General features: G+C 43.4%; 1 protein-coding gene across 1 annotated transcript; it reads right to left on the bottom strand.

Moving 5' to 3' along the window:
- Nucleotides 1-2,106: 2,106 nt before the first annotated feature.
- LOC121545600 (fibroblast growth factor 5-like) lies at nucleotides 2,107-18,620 on the bottom strand. Its single transcript, XM_041856268.2, has 3 exons — nucleotides 18,371-18,620; nucleotides 11,742-11,845; nucleotides 2,107-2,478 (listed from the first exon to the last, which is right to left on the bottom strand). Exons 1-3 carry the CDS (start codon nucleotides 18,618-18,620, stop codon nucleotides 2,107-2,109), a joined length of 726 nt encoding a protein of 241 aa, XP_041712202.2.
- Nucleotides 18,621-21,810: the final 3,190 nt, after the last annotated feature.

Raw genomic sequence — 21,810 nt, 5'->3', positions numbered from 1 at the left:
GCATAGCAACCAATAGATTTACCTTTAGTCACATTGCATAGCAAACAATAGATTTACCTTTTGTCACATTACATATTATTTGTTTATATTTCATGGATAAAAAATGACAGAAAAATCTCCCTTTGGGACTTATCTGAAGAAGATTGACAATGTCCTCTCGTACACCAGTAAAGACAAAATGTAAAATAATTTTAAAAAGAGAAGTTAAGAACAAAACACAGGGAGACCGCCCCTCTCTGAGGTCATAATGCCTAAAGTGCCGGTAATTATTTATTATGAATTCACATGAAAATAAATTAAAACGCTTCATGAAATGTGATGTAGAAGAATATTGTTTCATTCATTCAATGCCTAGGCTTTAGCTCAGGCTAAAGAAAGAAAACACAATTTTGGTGGCACACAGGTGACCCAGATTTGAACCCAGCCAATCATCAACTAGCATCCCTCCTTCTCGGCAGTGTTTTCCTTCTAGGCCACACAGACTGCGGCTGTCTGCCTTCGTGCCATCTGATACACCTATGGCTTGAGCCTTCTCCGAAACACGGCCTGTCGGTCCATCCAGGCATCTTTACCCCATAGAACTGTCCTCCTGGGAACACATTCCAGGCCACAGGGTCACGGCTGGGGATTGTTCTCTAGTGACAGACGGCTACTATAATCTACGATAGTTGTGATGGACAGTTTACTCCTTGACCCCCCCAGCTGTTAGAGATCAACTAGTTAGTTGTCACGTTGTGTTTCTAACCATGTGAACTAGTTACATGATATATACAAAAGTATGTGGACACCCCTTCAAATTAGTGGATTTGGCTATTTCAGCCACATCCGTTGCTGACAGGTGTGTAAAATAGAGCACAAAGCCATGCAATCTCCACAGACAAACATTGGCAATAGAATGGCCTTAATGAAGAGCTCAGTGACTTTCAACGTGGCACCGTCATAGGATGCCACCTTTCCAACAAGTCAGTTTGTCAAGTTTCTGCCCTGCTAGAGCTGCCCCGGTCAACTGTAAGTGCTGTTATTGTAATGTGGAAACGTCTAGGAGCAACAACAGCTCAGCCGCAAAGTGGTAGGCCACACAAGCTCACAGAACGGACCGCCGAGTGCTGAAGCACATAAAGATTCTCTGTCCTCGGTTGCAACACTCACTACCGAGTTCCAAACTGCCTCTGGAAGCAATGTCAGCACAATAACTGTTCGTCGGGAGCTTCATGTAATGGGTTTCCATGGCCAAGCAGCCACTCACAAGCCTAAGATCACCATGCGCAATGCCAAGCGTCGGCTGAAGTGGTGTAAAGCTTGCCGCCATTGGACTCTGGAGCAGTGGAAACGCTTTTTCTGGAGTGATGAATCATGTTTGGCGGATGCCAGGAGAACGCTACCTGCCCGAATACATAGTGCCAACTGTAAAGTTTGGTGGAGGAGGAATAATGGTCTGGGGCTGTTTTTCATGGTTCGGGCTAGGCCCTTTAGTTCCAGTGACGGTAAATCATAACGCCACAGCATAAAATGACATTCTAGACGATTCTGTGCTTCCAACTTTCTGGCAACAGTTTGGGGAAGGCCCTTTCCTGTTTCAGCATGACAATGCCCCCATGCACAAAGCCAGGTCCATACAGAAATGGTTTGTCGAGATCGGTGTGGAAGAACTTGATTGGCCTGCACAGAGCCCTGACCTCAACCCCATCGAACACCTTTAGGATGAATTGGAACGGCGACTCTATGATTTTGGATTGAGATGTTCGACGAGCAGGTGTCCACATACTTTTGGTCATGTAATGTAGCTCATGTTGTGTTTCAAACCATATATGAACTAGTTATCTCACATTGTGTTTTTAGTTGGCCGAAGGGACCCCCTTCGGAAGCATTTCCAACCCCAACCATTGTAACCATCATAGCTTTACAATCACAAAGCTTATCGATTGCATTTTATAGCCCTTTGGTTTTGAACTCGCTACTTTATGACAACTGGAATGCTTTCGAAATAACAGAAAAGTAAAAGTTCAGCAATTATTCGAGGGCAACAGATGTCATGTCCATGTTTATGTGGCCACCCAATCAATGCACATACAGTTTGCACTACTTCCTCCCCCATTACTCCGCAGTCTATCCAAACCGAAACTTGGGCCAGTACTTGACAGTCTGCACCCTCTTCCTTGTCCCTGCATTTGGCTGTGAGGGCGGTTTGGCGAGTGCCGGTTGTGGTGGAAGGCTGTTCCTCCTCTCTTTGCTCCTGTTGGTGATGGCGAAGCCTCGAACGCTCTGCAGGTGGTGCACATTGAGCCTGGGGAGGAAGTGCGTGGAAACGTGCTGTGATTTGACCCTGGGGCTGGAGCCCATCTTGGATTTGCCTCTCTTGTTCAGGGCCACGTACCAGTCCCGTCCCGTCCGGTGGTTCCGGTGCAACACCGAGGCGTACGTGTTGTAACTGTTCTCCTGGAAACGCTCCCGGAACCTACAGTCGTCCGTGAACCGCTCCTCGAGAACGTAAAATAAAACGATGTTACAGAGAGCAAAATGGTACTGTTAAGTATGTTACTCAACATAATGTTACAGAGCAGGAAGAGAAAGAAGTGTCATTAATGACCTGACATAGAAACTTTCTTGATTATCTCTGTAAACCTATTCAGCAAGCAAAGAAGCCTGTTTGGTTCTATAATGAGTATTGGCACAACGGGGGGGACGGACTTCTTTGTACTGCCCCAATACTCATTATAGAACCAACATGTAAACTGATTTAATGACTACACTCCTTCAGTATAGAGACCCAACCCATTCCTCAACGTGCATGCAGAACACACAAGATATTTGTTAAAAAAGGAACAGCGACTTCTAAGATTCCAGAAAATCATCATGATACATGCATTACATTACATTTTAATCATTTAGCAGACGCTCTTACCCAGAGCGACTTACATGAGCAATTAGGGTTAAGTGCGTTGCTCAAGGGCACATCGACAGATTTTTCACCTAGTCGGCTCGGGGATTAGAACCAGCGACCTTTCGGTTACTGGCACAGCGCTCTTAACCACTGAGCCACCTGCCGCCCCGAGTAAATGTGATCTGAATGAATGACTTTGCTCATTCAGGATTGAGACTAAACCCATTCCTCAACTAAAATCCAAAAAATTCACAACACAAGATGTCTGTCTTGTGGCTTCCTAACTAACCCTAAAAATACCTTTGGTGGGAAACTACAACATGTACTACCCCAGGATGCCCACAGGTGCAGTAGAACATGTATGCTACAATGCCTTTTACAGCCCTTACCCTGTTCTGTTGGTTCTGAAACAACAACACTGCAGAACACGGTGCCATTACAGCCACTCTGTAAACATGTCACTCACAAGATGATCCACCATAACAACAGATGAAGACCATCAACTTTATAAGTTGTTCTATATTCCCCAGCATCCTCCGGGTATTGTTGTTGTGAGTAATAATTAGACAATTGTATGGGAAAGCCCTCGATGGTTGTGGGTAGGTGACTTCAACAGTTTTAGCCTGACAGTACAGTAAATTCTCCCAACACACTGAAAGGCGACACTGTAGCAGTTGTGCACAGCTAGTTGACAGATAATGTAGCTCCACAGTACCACAAGCCTTACAACAAGGACTTAATTCCTCTTTCAAAATGGTCCTGTGTGGCTCAGTTGTTAAGAGTGTGGCACTTGTGATTCCAGGTTTGTAGATTTTAATTCCGCTGGGGTCACATTCACACAAAAAAATTTATGCAATCACTGTTTAAATAGCTTTGGATAAAAGTGTCTACTAAATGCTTAAAAAGCTTTGGATAAAAGTGTCTACTAAATGCTTAAAAAGCTTTGGATAAAAGTGTCTACTAAATGCTTAAAAAGCTTTGGATAAAAGTGTCTACTAAATGCTTAAAAAGCTTTGGATAAAAGTGTCTACTAAATGCCATATATTATTACATTCTTAGAATATTTAGTGCTTGTAGAATGTTGAGATATTATGAGTAGCACCAAAAGGATTCCATAGTTCTATCCTTCTATAGATGCGGTAAAGGAGTCAATGAAACGCAGACGTTCCATTGACCAGATTGGCGCACATTTAACAAATCTGATCGAACAAAGTGTATATTTGTCAAATCTGTCATGATTTATGCATTGGAACAGGCCCACAATGTGGCTACTTCAGTCCGACATGTAGAAGTTTTCAGATTTAGAAGAAGTAACTGCAAAATGCTAACTCCCATTCAAATAAGCTGGTTAGCATAGCTAGCACACAGAAATCGGTGGTGGTAGTTAAAGTCGTTTTTTAACTGTAATGTTGTTGATTGGTAATGATGACATGAACATGTGTTGGGGTTGACATCCATACAAGCATTATACTCCGATGTTTACCTCATGTCACGCCCTGACTCAGGGGACGCTTAAATGTTGAGTCAGGGTGTGTATATTCTTTGTTGTGTGTTTTCTAGGTTTCGATCTATTATGTATAGATCTATGTTGGCCGGTGTGGTTCCCAACCAGAGGCAGCTGTAGCTCGTTGTCTCTGATTGGGGATCATACTTAGGCAGCCTATTGGCACTAGGTGGTTGTGGGATATTGTTCCTTGTTGTGTGTGTGTGTGTGTGTGTGTGTGTGTGTGTGTGTGTGTGTGTGTGTGTGTGTGTGTGTGTGTGTGTGTGTGTGTGTGTGTGTGTGTGTGTGTGTGTGTGTGTGTGTGTGTGTGTGTGTGTGTGTGTGTGTGTGTGTGTGTGTGTGTGTGTGTGTGTGTGTGTGTTCTACCTTGGACTTCACGTTTCGTTTCCTTTGTTGTTTTGTCGTGTGTTTAATAGTTAAAATAAACATGTACGTATATCACGCTGCGCCTTGGTCTGACCCGTCATTCAACGAACGTGACACCTCAACATAGTGTGATATACAGATTTAAACCATTGCCTAAATGCGGGCATTAAGGAGAATAGGGAACTTTCCCCCACGCGTTTCCATGGCAATTACATTGTTTTGGTCGACTTCTTTCTGTCCTGTCTCTGTTTATGGTTTAAAGGATTCCATGGTTCTATCCTTCTATCCTGTCTCTGTTTCTGGTTTGAGTTCAGTTTAATGACTGGAAGCAGATGGAGGTTTTATTGTGTAAAATCATAATGCTTGGACAGCTGTCCAACCTGCGAGCGGCCTGAACGATTGGTTACACTCTTTAAAACAGCCGTCTCCCATGATCCTACAGCACTTGTGCAGTACTATGTGAGGCTGTACATACTCAGGTTGAACAGCTCATCTGAGCCTTTTAGTCTGTTTAGTTATCACTTAAGCATTGATCAAAGAGTTGACGAAATGTTCATATGTGGCAAAAGGGGGTTACTGTGATTTGTATATGATGTGTCAATCTCATGCTATTAACCCGCCCCTTTTTGTGGGTGAGCCCAACTCATGTTAGGTTGCCTCGGACTACCTGAACGGGCCCACCTGCTTGGGTCCCTTTATAACGAGGGATGGACGCACCTTTTTCTCTCACTCCTCCTGCACTTGCTACCAGCTCCAGCTCCACACTCCGACACCACACATTACTACAACAGCCACAGCCTGCTAGCTACCAATCTAACAGAACCAGCGACGAAGCAAGCATGGATGAGAAGCAGACGGATAGAAGCAGACGGATAGAAGCAGACGGATGAGAAGCAGACGGATAGAAGCAGACGGATGAGAAGCAGACGGATAGAAGCAGACGGATGAGAAGCAGATGGATAGAAGCAGACGGATGGAAGCAGACGGATGGAAGCAGACGGATGGAAGCAGACGGATGGAAGCAGACGAATAGAAGCAGACGGATGGAAGGAGCAACACCACGTCACTGGGAATTTGACAGGCCCGTTGACACCTGGGCATCGGATTAGCTTGTCCAAACCTTGAATGTGTGTTGAAGTGTGGAGGCGAGCGTAATTTAAGAAGACGAGGCCAAGAATTGCTGTCGTAGCTTGTAGCTGGTGGGAGAATGACTGGTGGGTGTGTGTTGTGTTGTGTGTGTGTGTGTGTTTGTTGTGTTGTGTGTGTGTGTGTGTGTTGTGTGTGTGTTTTGTCTGTGTGTGTTCTTTGACTAGCGGAGGGAGTGAGCACTGGAGCTAGTAGGATTTAGATATTACTTGAATGATTTACTTTGTGGCACCCATATTATTTGGTTTTGGGTTAGTCCTTAGGCATAGTGTTTTTGTTCCTGACGGTTTAACATAGACATAAATTATTCAGGATTCAGACATCATCCCAGTATTCTGTCTTGTTATGGGTGGTTATGGTTGGCCTTGACGCGACTCCTCTAGGACTCTTAGCGATAGCCAAGGCCCATTCCTCAAGTCCACTACTGTAAACCTGCACTACGTGCCCATTCCTCAAGTCCACTACTGTAAACCTGCACTACGGGCCTATTCCTCAAGTCCACTACTGTAAATCTGCACTACGGGCCCATTCCTCAAGTCCACTACTGTAAATCTGCACTACGGGCCCATTCCTCAAGTCCACTACTGTAAATCTGCACTACGGGCCTATTCCTCAAGTACACTACTGTAAATCTGCACTACGGGCCTATACCTCAAGTGCACTAAAGTAAATCTGCACTACGGGCCTATTCCTCAAGTACACTACTGTAAATCTGCACTACGGGCCTATTCCTTATGTCCACTACTGTAAATCTGCACTACGGGCCTATTCCTCATGTCCACTAATGTAAATCTGCACTACGGGCCTATTCCTCAAGTCCACTACTGTAAATGTGCACTACGGGCCTATTCCTCAAGTCCACTACTGTAAACCTGCACTACGGGCCTATTCCTCAAGTCCACTACTGTAAATATGCACTACTGGCCTATTCCTCATGTCCACTACTGTAAATTTGCACTACGGGCCTATTCCTCAAGTCCACTACTGTAAACCTGCACTACGGGCCTATTCCTCAAGTCCACTACTGTAAATATGCACTACTGGCCTATTCCTCATGTCCACTACTGTAAATTTGCACTACGGGCCTATTCCTCAAGTCCACTACTGTAAACCTGCACTATGGGCCTATTCCTCAAGTCCACTACTGTAAATCTGCACTACGGGCCCATTCCTCAAGTGCACTACTGCAAATCTGCACTATGGGCCCATTCCTCAAGTCCACTACTGTAAATCTGCACTACGGGCCCATTCCTCAAGTCCACTATTGTAAATCTGCACTACGGGCCTATTCCTCAAGTCCACTACTGCAAATCTGCATTACGGGCCTATTCCTCAAGTACACTACTGTAAATCTGCACTACGGGCCATTGCCTCAAGTACACTACTGTAAATCTGCACTACGGGCCTATGCCTCAAGTCCACTACTGCAAATCTGCACTACGCGCCCATTCCTCAAGTCCACTACTGTATATCTGCACTAAGGGCCTATTCCTCAAGTACACTACTGTAAATCTGCACTATGGGCCTTTGCCTCAAGTACACTACTGTAAATCTGCACTACGGGCCTATTCCTCAAGTCCACTACTGTAAATCTGCACTACGGGCCTATTCCTCAAGTCCACTACTGTAAATCTGCACTACGGGCCTATTCCTCAAGTACACTACTGTAAATCTGCACTACGGGCCTATTCCTCAAGTACACTACTGTAAACCTGCACTACGGGCCTATTCCTCAAGTCCACTACTGTAAATCTGCACTACTGGCCTATTCCTCATGTCCACTACTGTAAATTTGCACTACGGGCCTATTCCTCAAGTCCACTACTGTAAATCTGCACTACGGGCCCATTCCTCAAGTGCACTACTGCAAATCTGCACTATGGGCCCATTCCTCAAGTCCACTACTGTAAATCTGCACTACGGGCCCATTCCTCAAGTCCACTATTGTAAATCTGCACTACGGGCCTATTCCTCAAGTCCACTACTGCAAATCTGCACTACGGGCCCATTCCTCAAGTACACTACTGTAAATCTGCACTACGGGCCCATTCCTCAAGTCCACTACTGTAAATCTGCACTACGTGCCCATTCCTCAAGTCCATTACTGTAAATCTGCACTACGGGCCTATGCCTCAAGTCCACTACTACAAATCTGCACTACGGGCCCATTCCTCAAGTCCACTACTGTAAATCTGCACTACGGGCCTATTCCTCAAGTACACTACTGTAAATCTGCACTACGGGCCTTTGCCTCAAGTACACTACTGTAAATCTGCACTACAGGCCTATTCCTCAAGTCCACTACTGTAAATCTGCACTACGGGCCTATTCCTCAAGTACACTACTGTAAATCTGCACTACGGGCCTATGCCTCAAGTACACTACTGTAAATCTGCACTACGGGCCTATTCCTCAAGTACACTACTGTAAATCTGCACTACGGGCCTATACTACTGTGGGAGTGTCAACCAAGAACATCTCTTTGTTTTACTTAATACTGGGTCTTCCGTATTTTATTGTTCATTTGTTTATAGGCAGAGCTCCCACCAGAACTAATAATCTGTATGGTATGGTTCGGCAGAGCTCCCACCAGATCTAATAACCTGTATGGTATGGTTCGGCAGAGCTCCCACCAGATCTAATAACCTGTATGGTATGGTTCGGCAGAGCTCCCACCAGATCTAATAACCTGTATGGTATGGTTCGGCAGAGCTCCCACCAGATCTAATAACCTGTTTGGTATGGTTCGGCAGAGCTCCCACCAGATCTAATAACCTGTATGGTATGGTTCGGCAGAGCTCCCACCAGATCTAATAACCTGTATGGTATGGTTCGGCAGAGCTCCCACCAGATCTAATAACCTGTATGGTATGGTTCCTTTTATTCTCTCTTTCTCTCATGCTCTCCCTCCCTCCCTCCCTCCCCCCAACGTTTGTTCAATAAATCCAGGTGACCCTTTGACCTTAGAAGAGATGTTGTTTGTAATCGCTGGCTTGGTAGATAAAACACATCTGTCTACTTGCCCATTATTACAGACAATCAATTGCCACTAAATATGACAGACGGATAAAGACAGTGTGTGGAACCCGAGCCCCCCGACCACAGACAGACGAGCCCCCCAACCACAGACAGACGAGCCCCCCGACCACAGACAGACGAGCCCCCCAACCACAGACAGACGAGCCCCCCGACCACAGACAGACGAGCCCCCCGACCACAGACAGACGAGCCCCCCAACCACAGACAGACGAGCCCCCCGACCACAGACAGACGAGCCCCCGACCACAGACAGACGAGCCCCCGACCACAGACAGACGAGCTCCCCCAACCACAGACAGACGAGCCCCCCGACCACAGACAGACGAGCCCCCCGACCACAGACAGACGAGACACACAGGGCTGGGCATATCGTGGGGGGGCTCGTCTGTCTGTGGTCGGGGGACTCGTCTTTCTGTGGTCGAGGGGCTCGTCTTTCTGTGGTCTGGGGGCTCGTCTTTCTGTTGTGAAGAAGAGTCCTATAAGCCGCTGCAGACACAGTGGACAATTAGAGCTAGTCCAGCTGAATAGGATCCATCAGTGGTGAATTAGTCTGGATTCTCCTCGCTCGCTGCACACACACACACACACACACACACACACACACACACACACACACACACACACACACACACACACACACACACACAGGGCTGGGCGTCTCAGGTGTGTGTGTGTGTGTGTGTGTGTGTGTGTGTGTGTGTGTGTGTGTGTGTGTGTGTGTGTGTGTGTGTGTGTGTGTGTGTGTGTGTGTGTGTGTGTGTGTGTGTGTGTGTGTGTGTGTGTGTGTGTGTGTGTGTGTGCGCAGCGAGCGAGGAGAATCCAGACTAATTCACCACTGATGGATCCTATTCAGCTGGACAAACTCTAATTGTCCACTGTGTCTGCAGCGGCTTACAGGACTTCTTCACATTTATCCCTTTGTTTCTCGCTCTCGCTCTCGCTCTCGCTCTCGCTCTCGCTCTCTCTGTCTCGTTCACTCACTCTTTCCCTCTCTCTGTCCAGTTCACTCACTCTTTCTCTCTCTCTCTGTCTAGTTCACTCACTCTTTCTCTCCCTCTCTGTCTCGTTCACTCACTCTTTCCCTCTCTCTGTCCAGTTCACTCACTCTTTCCCTCTCTCTCTGTCCAGTTCACTCACTCTTTCCCTCTCTCTCTGTCTAGTTCACTCACTCTTTCTCTCCCTCTCTGTCTAGTTCACTCACTCTTTCCCTCTCTCTGTCCAGTTCACTCACTCTTTCCCTCTCTCTCTGTCTCGTTCACTCACTCTTTCCCTCTCTCTGTCTAGTTCACTCACTCTTTCTCTCCCTCTCTGTCTCGTTCACTCACTCTTTCCCTCTCTCTCTGTCCAGTTCACTCACTCTTTCCCTCTCTCTCTGTCTAGTTCACTCACTCTTTCTCTCCCTCTCTGTCTCGTTCACTCACTCTTTCCCTCTCTCTCTGTCCAGTTCACTCACTCTTTCCCTCTCTCTCTGTCCAGTTCACTCACTCTTTCCCTCTCTCTCTGTCTAGTTCACTCACTCTTTCTCTCCCTCTCTGTCTCGTTCACTCACTCTTTCCCTCTCTCTGTCCAGTTCACTCACTCTTTCCCTCTCTCTCTGTCTAGTTCACTCACTCTTTCTCTCCCTCTCTGTCTCGTTCACTCACTCTTTCCCTCTCTCTGTCCAGTTCACTCACTCTTTCCCTCTCTCTCTGTCTAGTTCACTCACTCTTTCTCTCCCTCTCTGTCTCATTCACTCACTCTTTCCCTCTCTCTGTCCAGTTCACTCACTCTTTCCCTCTCTCTCTGTCCAGTTCACTCACTCTTTCCCTCTCTCTCTGTCTCGTTCACTCACTCTTTCCCTCTCTCTGTCCAGTTCACTCACTCTTTCTCTCCCTCTCTGTCTAGTTCACTCACTCTTTCCCTCTCTCTCTGTCTAGTTCACTCACTCTTTCCCTCTCTCTCTGTCTCGTTCACTCACTCTTTCCCTCTCTCTGTCCAGTTCACTCACTCTTTCCCTCTCTCTCTGTCTCGTTCACTCACTCTTTCCCTCTCTCTCTGTCCAGTTCACTCACTCTTTCCCTCTCTCTCTGTCTAGTTCACTCACTCTTTCTCTCCCTCTCTGTCTCGTTCACTCACTCTTTCCCTCTCTCTCTGTCCAGTTCACTCACTCTTTCCCTCTCTCTCTGTCCAGTTCACTCACTCTTTCTCTCCCTCTCTGTCTCGTTCACTCGCTCGCTCTGTCTGCCTGTCTGTCTCTCTGTCGCTGTATCTTTCTCTCTCTTTCTCTCTCTAGATATATTATCGGCCTTCCCAGATTGGACTAATCTGGACTGCCCGTTAACACATGCTAACAGGAAGAGGCTTGTATCTATCTACCCAGCCAGGCCAAGCCCAGGCTCCCTACGGATGACTGTCAGCAGAGCTAGATGACTGGCTGGCCAGCTTACAAACAGCAGTGTAGCTGCCCGCCTGGCTGCCCGCCTGGCTGGTTGGCTGGCTGGCTAGCTGACTGACTGCTGGGTGCAGATTTAAAGTCATTTGAAGCAATTCATGGTAAAAAAAAAAGGAAAGTAAATCAGCAATTCTCAAGATGGTTCACATTTGTTGTCTGTGCCATGACTTTCTAGCCTGGTCCCATTGGCAACACAGCACAAACAGATCTGGGGTCGTACCATGGCTTTCATCTCTTTTAGTGTTCAGGACAAATTCATTTCATGAAAAGAAACAATGTAGTTTCTGCAAAATGACACCATAAATGGCACCCTATGGGCCCTGGGCAAAAGTAGTGCACTATATAATAAATAGGGTACTTATTGGGATACTTACGACGGCATGCAGCCTTCCTCTCTTGTTCATGGCTAGAAATCTGTTGCTGTAGACTCCTCGGATACCGATGACCCCCTGAGAAACCGCAAAGAGCTCAAGGACACCTGAGAATAGAAACAGAATCATCATCACAACAATACATCAATATGCTATTTCTTGGATTTTCTAGGGTTCCTCTCTTTGTTTCGTTCTTTCTGTGTCTCTCTATGTCACTCTCTGTCTCTCTCTGTCTCTCTCCCCCCCCCCTCTCTCTCTCTCTCTCTGTCTCTCTCTCTGCCTCTCTCTCTCTCTCTCTCTCTTTCTCTCTCTCTCTCTCTCTCTCTCTCTGCCTCTCTCTCTGTCTCTCTCTCTGCCTCTATCTCTCTCTTTCTCTCTCTCTCGCTCTCTCTCTCTCTCTCTCTCTCTCTCTCTCTCTGCCTCTCTCTCTCTGTCTCTCTCTCTCTCTTTCTCTCTCTCTCTCTCTCTCTCTCTCTCTCTCGCCTCTATCCCTCTCTCTCTCGTTCTCAATTCAATTCAAGGGGCTTTATTGGCATGGGGAACATATGTTTACATTGCCAAAGCAAGTGAAATAAACAATAAACAAATGTGAGAAGAAACAAAAAACATCATCAACAAAAAAACATTTAAAAAAATGTACAGTAAACATTGCATCATAAAGGTGCAGACTGTTCTAGTGCCCTCACCAATTCCTTGATATATACACTGAGTGTACAAAACATTAGGAACACCTTCCTAATATTGAGTTGCACCCCCTTTTGCCCTCAGAACAGTCTCAATTCGTCAGGGCATGGACTTGGATTCCACAGGGATGCTGGCCCATTTTGTCTCCAATGCTTCCCACAGTTGTGTCAAGTTGGCTGGATGTCCTTTGGATGGTGGACCATTCTTGATACACACAGGAAATTGTTGACCATGAAAAACCCAGCAGCTTTGCAGTTATTGACACTCAAACTAGTGTGCATGGCACCTACTACCATACCCCATTCAAAGGCACTTAAATATTTTTGTCTTGCCCATTCACCCTCTGAATGGCACACATACACAATCCATGTCTCAATTGTCTCAAGGCTTAAAAATCATTCTGTAACCTGTCTCCTCCCCTTCGTCTACACTGATTGAAGTGGATTTAACAAGTGACATCATTAAGGGATCATAGCTTTCACCTGGTCAGTCTGTCATGGAAAGAGTTCCTGAGGTTTTGTACACTCAGTGTATGTTGAAGAGGGTGGGGCTTAAGCTGCATCCCTGTTTCACCCCACGGCCATGAAGAAAGAAATCTGTGTTTATATTGCCAATTTTAACCCCCCCAACATCGCTTTCCATCAATTTGTATAGCAGATCCTCATGCCAAATTGAGTCAAAAGCTAACAACGTATGAGAAGACTTTGCTTTTGTGTTGTTTTATTTGTTTGTCAATAAGAGGGTTTATACGTGGTCTGTCGTACGGTATTTTTGTAAGAAGCAAATTTGACATTTGCACAGGACATTGTTTTCACTGTGGAAATGTTGGAGTCTTCTTTTGATGATACAGCAGAGGATTTTTCTGAGGTTACTGTCCACTGTAATTATTGGGGACAAATTTGTCTTCACTTTTGTGGATTGGGGTGATCAAACCTTGGTTCCAAATATTGGTGAAGATGCGAAGAAGAGCTAAGGATGATGTTGAAGAGACATTTGAATTTGTGGTCTGTATATTTTATCATTTAATTTAGTTATACCATCAACACCATCAACACCACAGGCTTTTTTGGGGTTGGAGTTTATTTTTTATTTTCTGCTCATCCAATATAATTGGAGAATCCAGTGGGTTCTGGTAGTCTTTAATAGCTGATTATAAGTTTTGCAATTGATCATGCATATGTGTTTGCTCTTGGTTCTTTGTTATATGGCCGAAAAGGTTGGAGAAGTGGTTAATCCATACATCTCCATGTTGATAGCTCTTTGTGTTGTTTAATAGCTGATTGTTGATAGCTCTTTGTGTTGTTTAATAGCTGATTGTTGATAGCTCTTTGTGTTGTTTAATAGCTGATTGTTGATAGCTCTTTGTGTTGTTTAATAGCTGATTGTTGATAGCTCTTTGTGTTGTTTAATAGCTGATTGTTGATAGCTCTTTGTGTTGTTTAATAGCTGATTGTTGATAGCTCTTTGTGTTGTTTAATAGCTGATTGTTGATAGCTCTTTGTGTTGTTTAATAGCTGATTGTTGATAGCTCTTTGTGTTGTTTAATAGCTGATTGTTGATAGCTCTGTGTGTTGTTTAATAGCTGATTGTTGATAGCTCTTTGTGTTGTTTAATAGCTGATTGTTGATAGCTCTTTGTGTTGTTTAATAGCTGATTGTTGATAGCTCTTTGTGTTGTTTAATAGCTGATTGTTGATAGCTCTTTGTGTTGTTTAATAGCTGATTGTTGATAGCTCTTTGTGTTGTTTAATAGCTGATTGTTGATAGCTCTTTGTGTTGTTTAATAGCTGATTGTTGATAGCTCTTTGTGTTGTTTAATAGCTGATTGTTGATAGCTCTTCGTGTTGTTTGTTTAGCGTGTTCCAATTTCAAATCAAATCAAATTGTATGTGTCACATGCACCGAATACAACAGGTGTAGACCTTACTGTGAAATACTTATAAGCCTTTAACCAGATTTTTTTTTTAATAAAAAATTAACTAAAGTAAGAAAAAAGGCAATACAGTAAAATACTGTAACAAACATTTTCCCAGAAGTGATTTGATTCTATGGATTCTTCGATCACATTGAGCTGTTTTCTGACACGCTGTTCCTTCTTTTTTCTTAGTGTATTTCTGTACTGTTTTAGTGTTTCACCATAGTGAAGACGTAGGTTCTCGTTTTCTGGGTCTCTCTGTGTTTTTGGTTGGACAGGTTTCTCAATTTCTTTCTTGGGTTTTTGCATTCTTCATCAAACCATTTCTCATTGTTAGGTTTTCTGCTAGAATTATTTTGATTTGATATGTTAGCTGATAGGTCAAATATATTGTTCAGGCTTCGTACTGCTAATTTTTTTTGTTATGGAAGGTTTGGGAATCGCTTCCTTTTAAGTGGTTATAGAATTTAACAGGTATTTTCTGGATTTTGATAATTAGCGGGTATCGGCCTAATTCTGTCTGCATGCATTATTTGGTGTTTTTCATTGTACACTGAAGATATTTTTGCAGAATTCTGCATGCAGAGTCTCAATTTGGTGTTTGTCCCATTTTGTGAATTCTTGGTTGGTGAGCGGACCCCAGACCTCACAACAATAAAGGGCAATGGGTTCTATAACTGATTCAAGTATTTTTAGCCAGATCCTAATTGGTATGTCAAATGTTATGTTCCTTTTGATGGCTTAGAAGGCCCTTCTTGCCTTGTCTCTCAGATCGTTCACAGCTTTGTGGAAGTTACCTGTGGCGCTGATGTTTAGGCTGAGGTATGTATAGTTTTTTGTGTGCTCTAGGGCAACGGTGTCTAGATGGAATTTGTATTTGTGGTCCTGGCAACTGGACCTTTTTTGGAACACCATTATTTTTGTCTTCCTGAGATTTACTGTCAGGGCCCAGGTCTGACAGAATCTGTGCAGAAGATCTAGGTGCTGCTGTAGGCCCTCCTTGGTTGGTGACAGTAGCACCAGATCATCAGCAAACAGTAGACATTTGACTTCAGATTCTATTAGGGTGAGGCCGGGTGCTGCAGACTGTTCCAGTGCCCTCGCCAATTCGTTGATATTTAAAGTTTACACCTTGGTCCCTCTAAAAGGATTTAGATTTTAGTTATGATCTAGTTATTTATAGGGACTATTACTCATTCAACTTGTGTAATAACAAAAAAATACTCAACTCTACAGCCACGTTACTACACTGATGTTACCTCAGTAATTACAGCCACGTTACTACACTGACGTTACCTCAGTAACTACAGCCACGTTACTACACTGATGTTACCTCAGTAATTACAGCCACGTTACTACACTGATGTTACCTCAGTAATTACAGCCACGTTACTACACTGATGTTACCTCGGTAACTACAGCCACGTTACTACACTGACGTTACCTCAGTAACTACAGCCACGTTACTACACTGATGTTACCTCGGTAACTACAGCCACGTTACTACACTGACGTTACCTCGGTAACTACAGCCACGTTACTACACTGACGTTACCTCGGTAACTACAGCCACGTTACTACACTGACGTTACCTCGGTAACTACAGCCACGTTACTACACTGATGTTACCTCAGTAACTACAGCCACGTTACTACACTGATGTTACCTCGGTAACCACAGCCACGTTACTACACTGACGTTACCTCAGTAACTACAGCCATGTTACTACACTGATGTAACCAGCAACCTAATGTTCTTAATAATCATAACTCAAATCTCAGTAACACTTTCCATTAAGTTGATCTTATACCTGTTTGGTAACAGTAATACACTATAGTAATAACAATGTATTACCATTGTATGTGTTACTGAGTATTTTCTTGGACAAACAGAAATAAGAACACCTGCTTGCCTGTTTCAGTATCAAACTTGAGACAAACACAAAACTCAAGAACTTGTTAATCATGCATTGATGTTAATGGCGTAGACCACATTACAAAACTAAAAAGTTGATATCTTTGTGAAATCAATATGAAATCCAATTAATTATGATAATATGAGACTCGATTGTCAAGTGCTCAGTCACGGACACCCCATCTCTCTGTTAGAACAGTAGACACATAATGCTACATTCTGGTATTCACTCTGTTCTGGTATTCACCCGCCACTTGTTTTGGTAGAGCTGAAGGATGGGGCCAGAAATATTTAACCTTATATTGTGGGTTATGATAGGGTAAGATAGTTGTGCTAAGCTCATGAGGCATTTATACGTTATATTATTTACGTTTTTAATGGAGAGAATTTAAGACTTTCAATGACCACTGAACAGATTCCCAGATGGCAGACTGTAGCTTTAAGAACGGCTATGTTTCCATGTACTGTAATATGACATGTCTTCTAAAGCAGATCATGAAATGAAAGAGAGAAAGTGCATTACAATATGTTCATGGTCAGCTTTAAACTGCTTACTAAGTAAATGAGAGTTAGTAGATATCTGGGGTGGTGGAATCTCCCAAAGGTCAGATCCTGATTTATATGTACTGTATCTGTTGGCTGGAGACACATAGACACTTTTCAGATTCCTGTTACTGCATTAATAGAGTTGCTGTTTTGATCTTAAATAAGTAGTACTCTAGAATTACTCTAGGCGACTTTGAAATGTGTCTTGTCAAAATAGTATATAATACTTAGCCTATAAGATCTTCTTCTTCTTCTTCTTCTTCTTAATATTAGATCTGGATACAAAATTGCATTTTGAGATTACAAGACTCTTTCCATCAATTACATAATCATCCAGAGTAAGATTATTTGACTAGCTACATTTTTTGGCAATAACAAAAAATATTTAATTTAATTTCGTTTTTTATGAATCCAAAACACTTTTAGACTGAGGAAACAGAAGGAGGAATTAGGAAACTAGCATGTCCCAACTTCGTAATACACAGAGCCAATGACAACCATCCAACCATGTTGCACATTCCGTTGTTGTGATGACAATCATACTGATGTCCAATCCAAAACATCCTGGTCTCTTCTGCTGCACCTGTTACACAGACAGACCTGGGCAATGTCCCAAAGAGTCACAAACAAGCCATTTCTGACCGATGGCCAGAGCCCGTATTCACAAAGCGTTTCGCAGTCGGAGTGCTGATCTAGGATGAGGTCCACCCCGTTCATATAATTGCATTCATTGTGATCTGAAAGGCAAACGGATCCTAGATCAGCTCTCCTTCTGTGAGACGCTTTATGAATACAGGCCCAGTCCGTGCTCCAGTCAACAGCTTCTCCGGGAAACCAGTAACCTGAGGCTAAGGATAGGTGTAGGAATGGCAGGGGTAGCTAGATATGCTACGAATCTGAACCCTATTCATAAATTATGTATGTATTATTTAGCATATTTATTTAAGCTTGACATGACACAATCCTTCCACAGCTGTGTGGTGATTTGTTATTCCTAAAACATGTAATGGTTAAACATACAGTATGTAATTAAAAACTGGGTGGGTCGAGCCCTGAATGCTGATTGGCTGACAGCCGTGGTGTATCAGACCGTATACCACGGGTATAACAAAACATTTATTTTTACTGCTCTAATTACGTTGGTAACCAGTTTATAATAGCAATAAGGCACCTCGGGGGTTTGTGATATTTGGCCAATATACCACGGCTAAGGGCTGTATCCAGGCACTCCGTGTTGCGTCCTGCATAAGAACAGCCCTTAGCCGTGGTATATTGGCCATATACCACACCTCCTCCTGCATTATTGCTTAAATATACCACAATTAAGGTTGAAGTGGCTAATCAAAATATGAATGAACACCTTTTTCAGGATACATAGTAATAAACATTATAGTTCATAGGCAACTTCATGCAATAATGTATCACACATTCATGTTGGAAACACATCAATTGAATCAGTAAGCAATAGTCTTCCATTTCAGCATTACCTTCTCTCTATCCACTCGCACTTTATGGATAATTAACATAATCCCACTTGAGAGGCCTGGCCATAGCAGAATGGTTTAATAACTTACTCAACTGATTAGGTTCATGACTGCCGTTGACTCTTCCGTCAGTGTGGATCTGGAGATGGAAACCAATGCCAACCCGACAGTAAAGCCTGCAAGTCCTGCGTCCTGAACCACTGATAGTACCTTCTTCCAGAAGTTGGTCCTCCAAGGAGACGTATCCAACGGATCCAGTGACTACAGCGGCAGAGACGGCAACCACAGCGGCGCAAATCAACTGCAGAGCGAAGGCAAAATGGGAGAGAGGAACATTCATTCTTCCAAAAAAAGGAAACTCTGTCTGTCCTCTGGCTCTGCTAGGCCACTTCTTCTCCTTCTATCATTTTGTTGTTGTGGTTCTTGAGCTCTCTAGTGTACCATGCCAGTGCACGAGGAACCGTGCGCACGCCGCACACAACACATCCAGTTCCAGCAGCGCTTGTTCGGAGGTGCAGCGAAGCAGTGTTTGTTGTCAGACTGGTCTCATAGACTAGATGTAACCTAGTAAAGGTAAATCCGTGACAATCAAATGAGTATGATATGTTATGTTTGGTATGGTTACATAAGACAGAAGTTAGCTTGAGGCAAAAACGAATGGAGGGTGGTTGGTCGGGTGAATCGGAGTGTTATGTGAAGTCAGGGACAACTTTAGCATTTTAGCTAATTAGCAACGTTGCAACTACTTACTACTTTTTAGCTACTTTGCAACTACTTAGCATGTTAGCTAACCCTTCCCATAACACTACATTTAACCCTTTTAGATAACCCTTCCCCTATCCCTAACCTTAACCCTTTAACCTAACTCTTAACCTTAACCCTAACCTTAACCCATAACCCTAAACCCTAGAGCTAGCTAACATTAGCGTTAGCAACCTAGCTAACATTAGCCACAAGAAATTGGAAATTGTAACATACCACATGTTTAGCAAATTCGTAAGATATTGTACATTCTGAAAATTCGTAACATATTGTACGAATTGTAATTTGTAACACATGATGGACATCCACAAATTAATACATACCATATGAAACTCAACATGTACTAAATGGAGTCTCCCGGATTTACATACAGAATAATACCAAATGCTCTGAGACCAGGTTGGTGTTGTAGCTGCTTGCTGGAGTGCTGGATTGTTTCTGCTGGCCTGGCACACACCGAGATATTTATAACCAACACAATGATCTCACTGCTCAATGCATGCCTGACTTCTGAAGGACGCTCTTTCTCTCATCCGGATTTTCTCTCTCAAACACCAGTCCTGCTCAATATCGATCTGCTCTGCCAACAGCAACGATTAGGCAAATAAAAGAGGATGAAATTGACAGTGCACATTTTCCTCAGTGCCAGGACTCAGCATTTTACGCACGAGGAGGCATGTTTTAATAGATCTGCAGCACAGCAGACCAATAATGAATAACTGAACTAGAGAGCGAGAGCGAGAGCGAGAGAGAGAGAGAGAGATCCCTTGACAGTCTTCTGTCGAAATCTGAGAGTTGCTGTGGGAAAACTTTGTGGTGAGACCTGAAGAACTGCGTGTGTATGTGAGGGACATTGGGGTTTAAAATAGATAGGCCTACAGCCCTACAGTTCCTCAGGTGACGTTTCACAGTTTTAACATCGCACATGCAGCGCAGGCAGCCTCACGCACTGCTTAGCCCAACATAGCTTATTTATTTACCTTATGTAGTCTATTTACCGACATGAGTGTTGTTCTGTCCATGTGGTTATGAGGAAATACAATAGAGTAGAGCTTCTGAATCCAAGGTACATTTTGGTGAGATATTGATAATGAACTATTAATTCTAATGCCAATTGTTTTTCTCTAGAAATACTGCTAGGAGCATATTATGAGAGATTTTTGAAAGTAAATAAGTAAATGTGTAGGTAAGGGTTAATGTATTCATAAAAATAACAGTCCTATTTTACAATACTCTTAAGAAAGTAGCCCCAACCTGCTATTGTTTTAGTGTGATTTGATTAGCCTAATTCTCAGTCATGGTCTCCTACAAGCAGACATTGTTGTTGTCCAAACCAGTTGCCTCCTCTCCAGAGGAGGATGATATTCCATGCTGCATCCATGTGCTCCTGTCTCAGTGGGAATCCACTCCTGCTTTGTTATGGTGTCTGCATCACATGGGAAAAGACTCACTAGGAACTGCATGTAGTGAATCACTAGGAACTGCATGTAGTGAATCACTAGGAACTGCAGTCAAGGCTCAGTCAGGGCACAGAAAAAAATACAGTGCTTTCAGAAAGTATTCAAACCCCTTGACTTATTCCACATGTTGTGTTACAGCCTGAATTCAAAATGGATTAAATATTTGTTTTTTCTCACCCATCTACACACAATACCCCATAATGACAAAGTAAAAAAATAAATAATTTACATAAGTATTCACACCCCTGAATCAATACTTTATAGAATCACCTTTGGCAGTGATTACAGCAGTGAGTGTTTCTGGGTAAATCTCTCAGAGCTTTCCACACCTGGATTATAAAACATTTGCTCATTGTTCTTTTCAGAATTCTTCAATCTCTGTCAAATTGGTTGTTGATCATTGCTAGACATCAATTTTCAGGTCTTTCCAGAGATTTTCAAGTAGGTTTAAGTTAAAACTGTAACTCGGCCACTCAGGAACATTCACTGTCTTCTTGATAAGAAACTCCAGTGTAGATTTGGCCTTGTGTTTTAGGTTATTGTCCTGCTGAAAAGTGGATTTGTCTCCCAGTGTCTGTTGGAAAGCAGACTGAACAAGGTTTTCCTCTAGGATTTTGCCTGTGCTTAGCTCCATTCCATTTATTTTTTATCCTGAAAACTCCCCAGTCCTTAACGATTACAAGCATACCCATAACATGATGCAGCCACCACTATGCTTGAAAATATGGAGAATGGTACTCAGTAATGTGTTGTATTGGATTTGCCCCAATGATAACACTTTGTATTCAGGACATAAATGATGCATGTTTTGGAATATTTTAATTCTGTACAGGCTTCCTTCTTTTCACTCTGTCAATTAGGTTAGTATTGTGGAGTAACTACAATGTTGTTAATCCATCCTCAGTTTTCTCCTATCACAGCCATTACATGTTGTAACTGTTTTAAAGTCACCATTGGCCTCATAGTGAAATCCCTGAGACGTTTCCTTCCTCTCCGGCAACTGAGTTAGGAAGGACACATCTTTGTAGTGACTGGCTGTATTGATACACCATCCAAAGTGTAATGAATAACTTCACCATACTCAAAGGGATATTCAATGTCTGCTTTTTTTATTTTTTAGCCATCTACCAATAGGTGTCCTTCTTTGTGAGGCATTGAAGACCTCCCTGGTCTTTGTGGTTGAATCTGCGTTTGAAATTCACTGCTCGACTGAGGGACCTTACAGATAATTGTATGTGTGGGGTACAGAGATGAGGTAGTCATAACAAAAACATGTTAAACTCTATTATTGCACAAATAATGAGTCCA

Source organism: Coregonus clupeaformis, chromosome 16 (assembly GCF_020615455.1).
Source record: "Coregonus clupeaformis isolate EN_2021a chromosome 16, ASM2061545v1, whole genome shotgun sequence".
Taxonomy (NCBI): domain Eukaryota; kingdom Metazoa; phylum Chordata; class Actinopteri; order Salmoniformes; family Salmonidae; genus Coregonus; species Coregonus clupeaformis.
The sequence above is the reverse complement of the archived record's forward strand: the minus strand, read 5'-3'. Positions and strand labels throughout refer to the sequence as shown.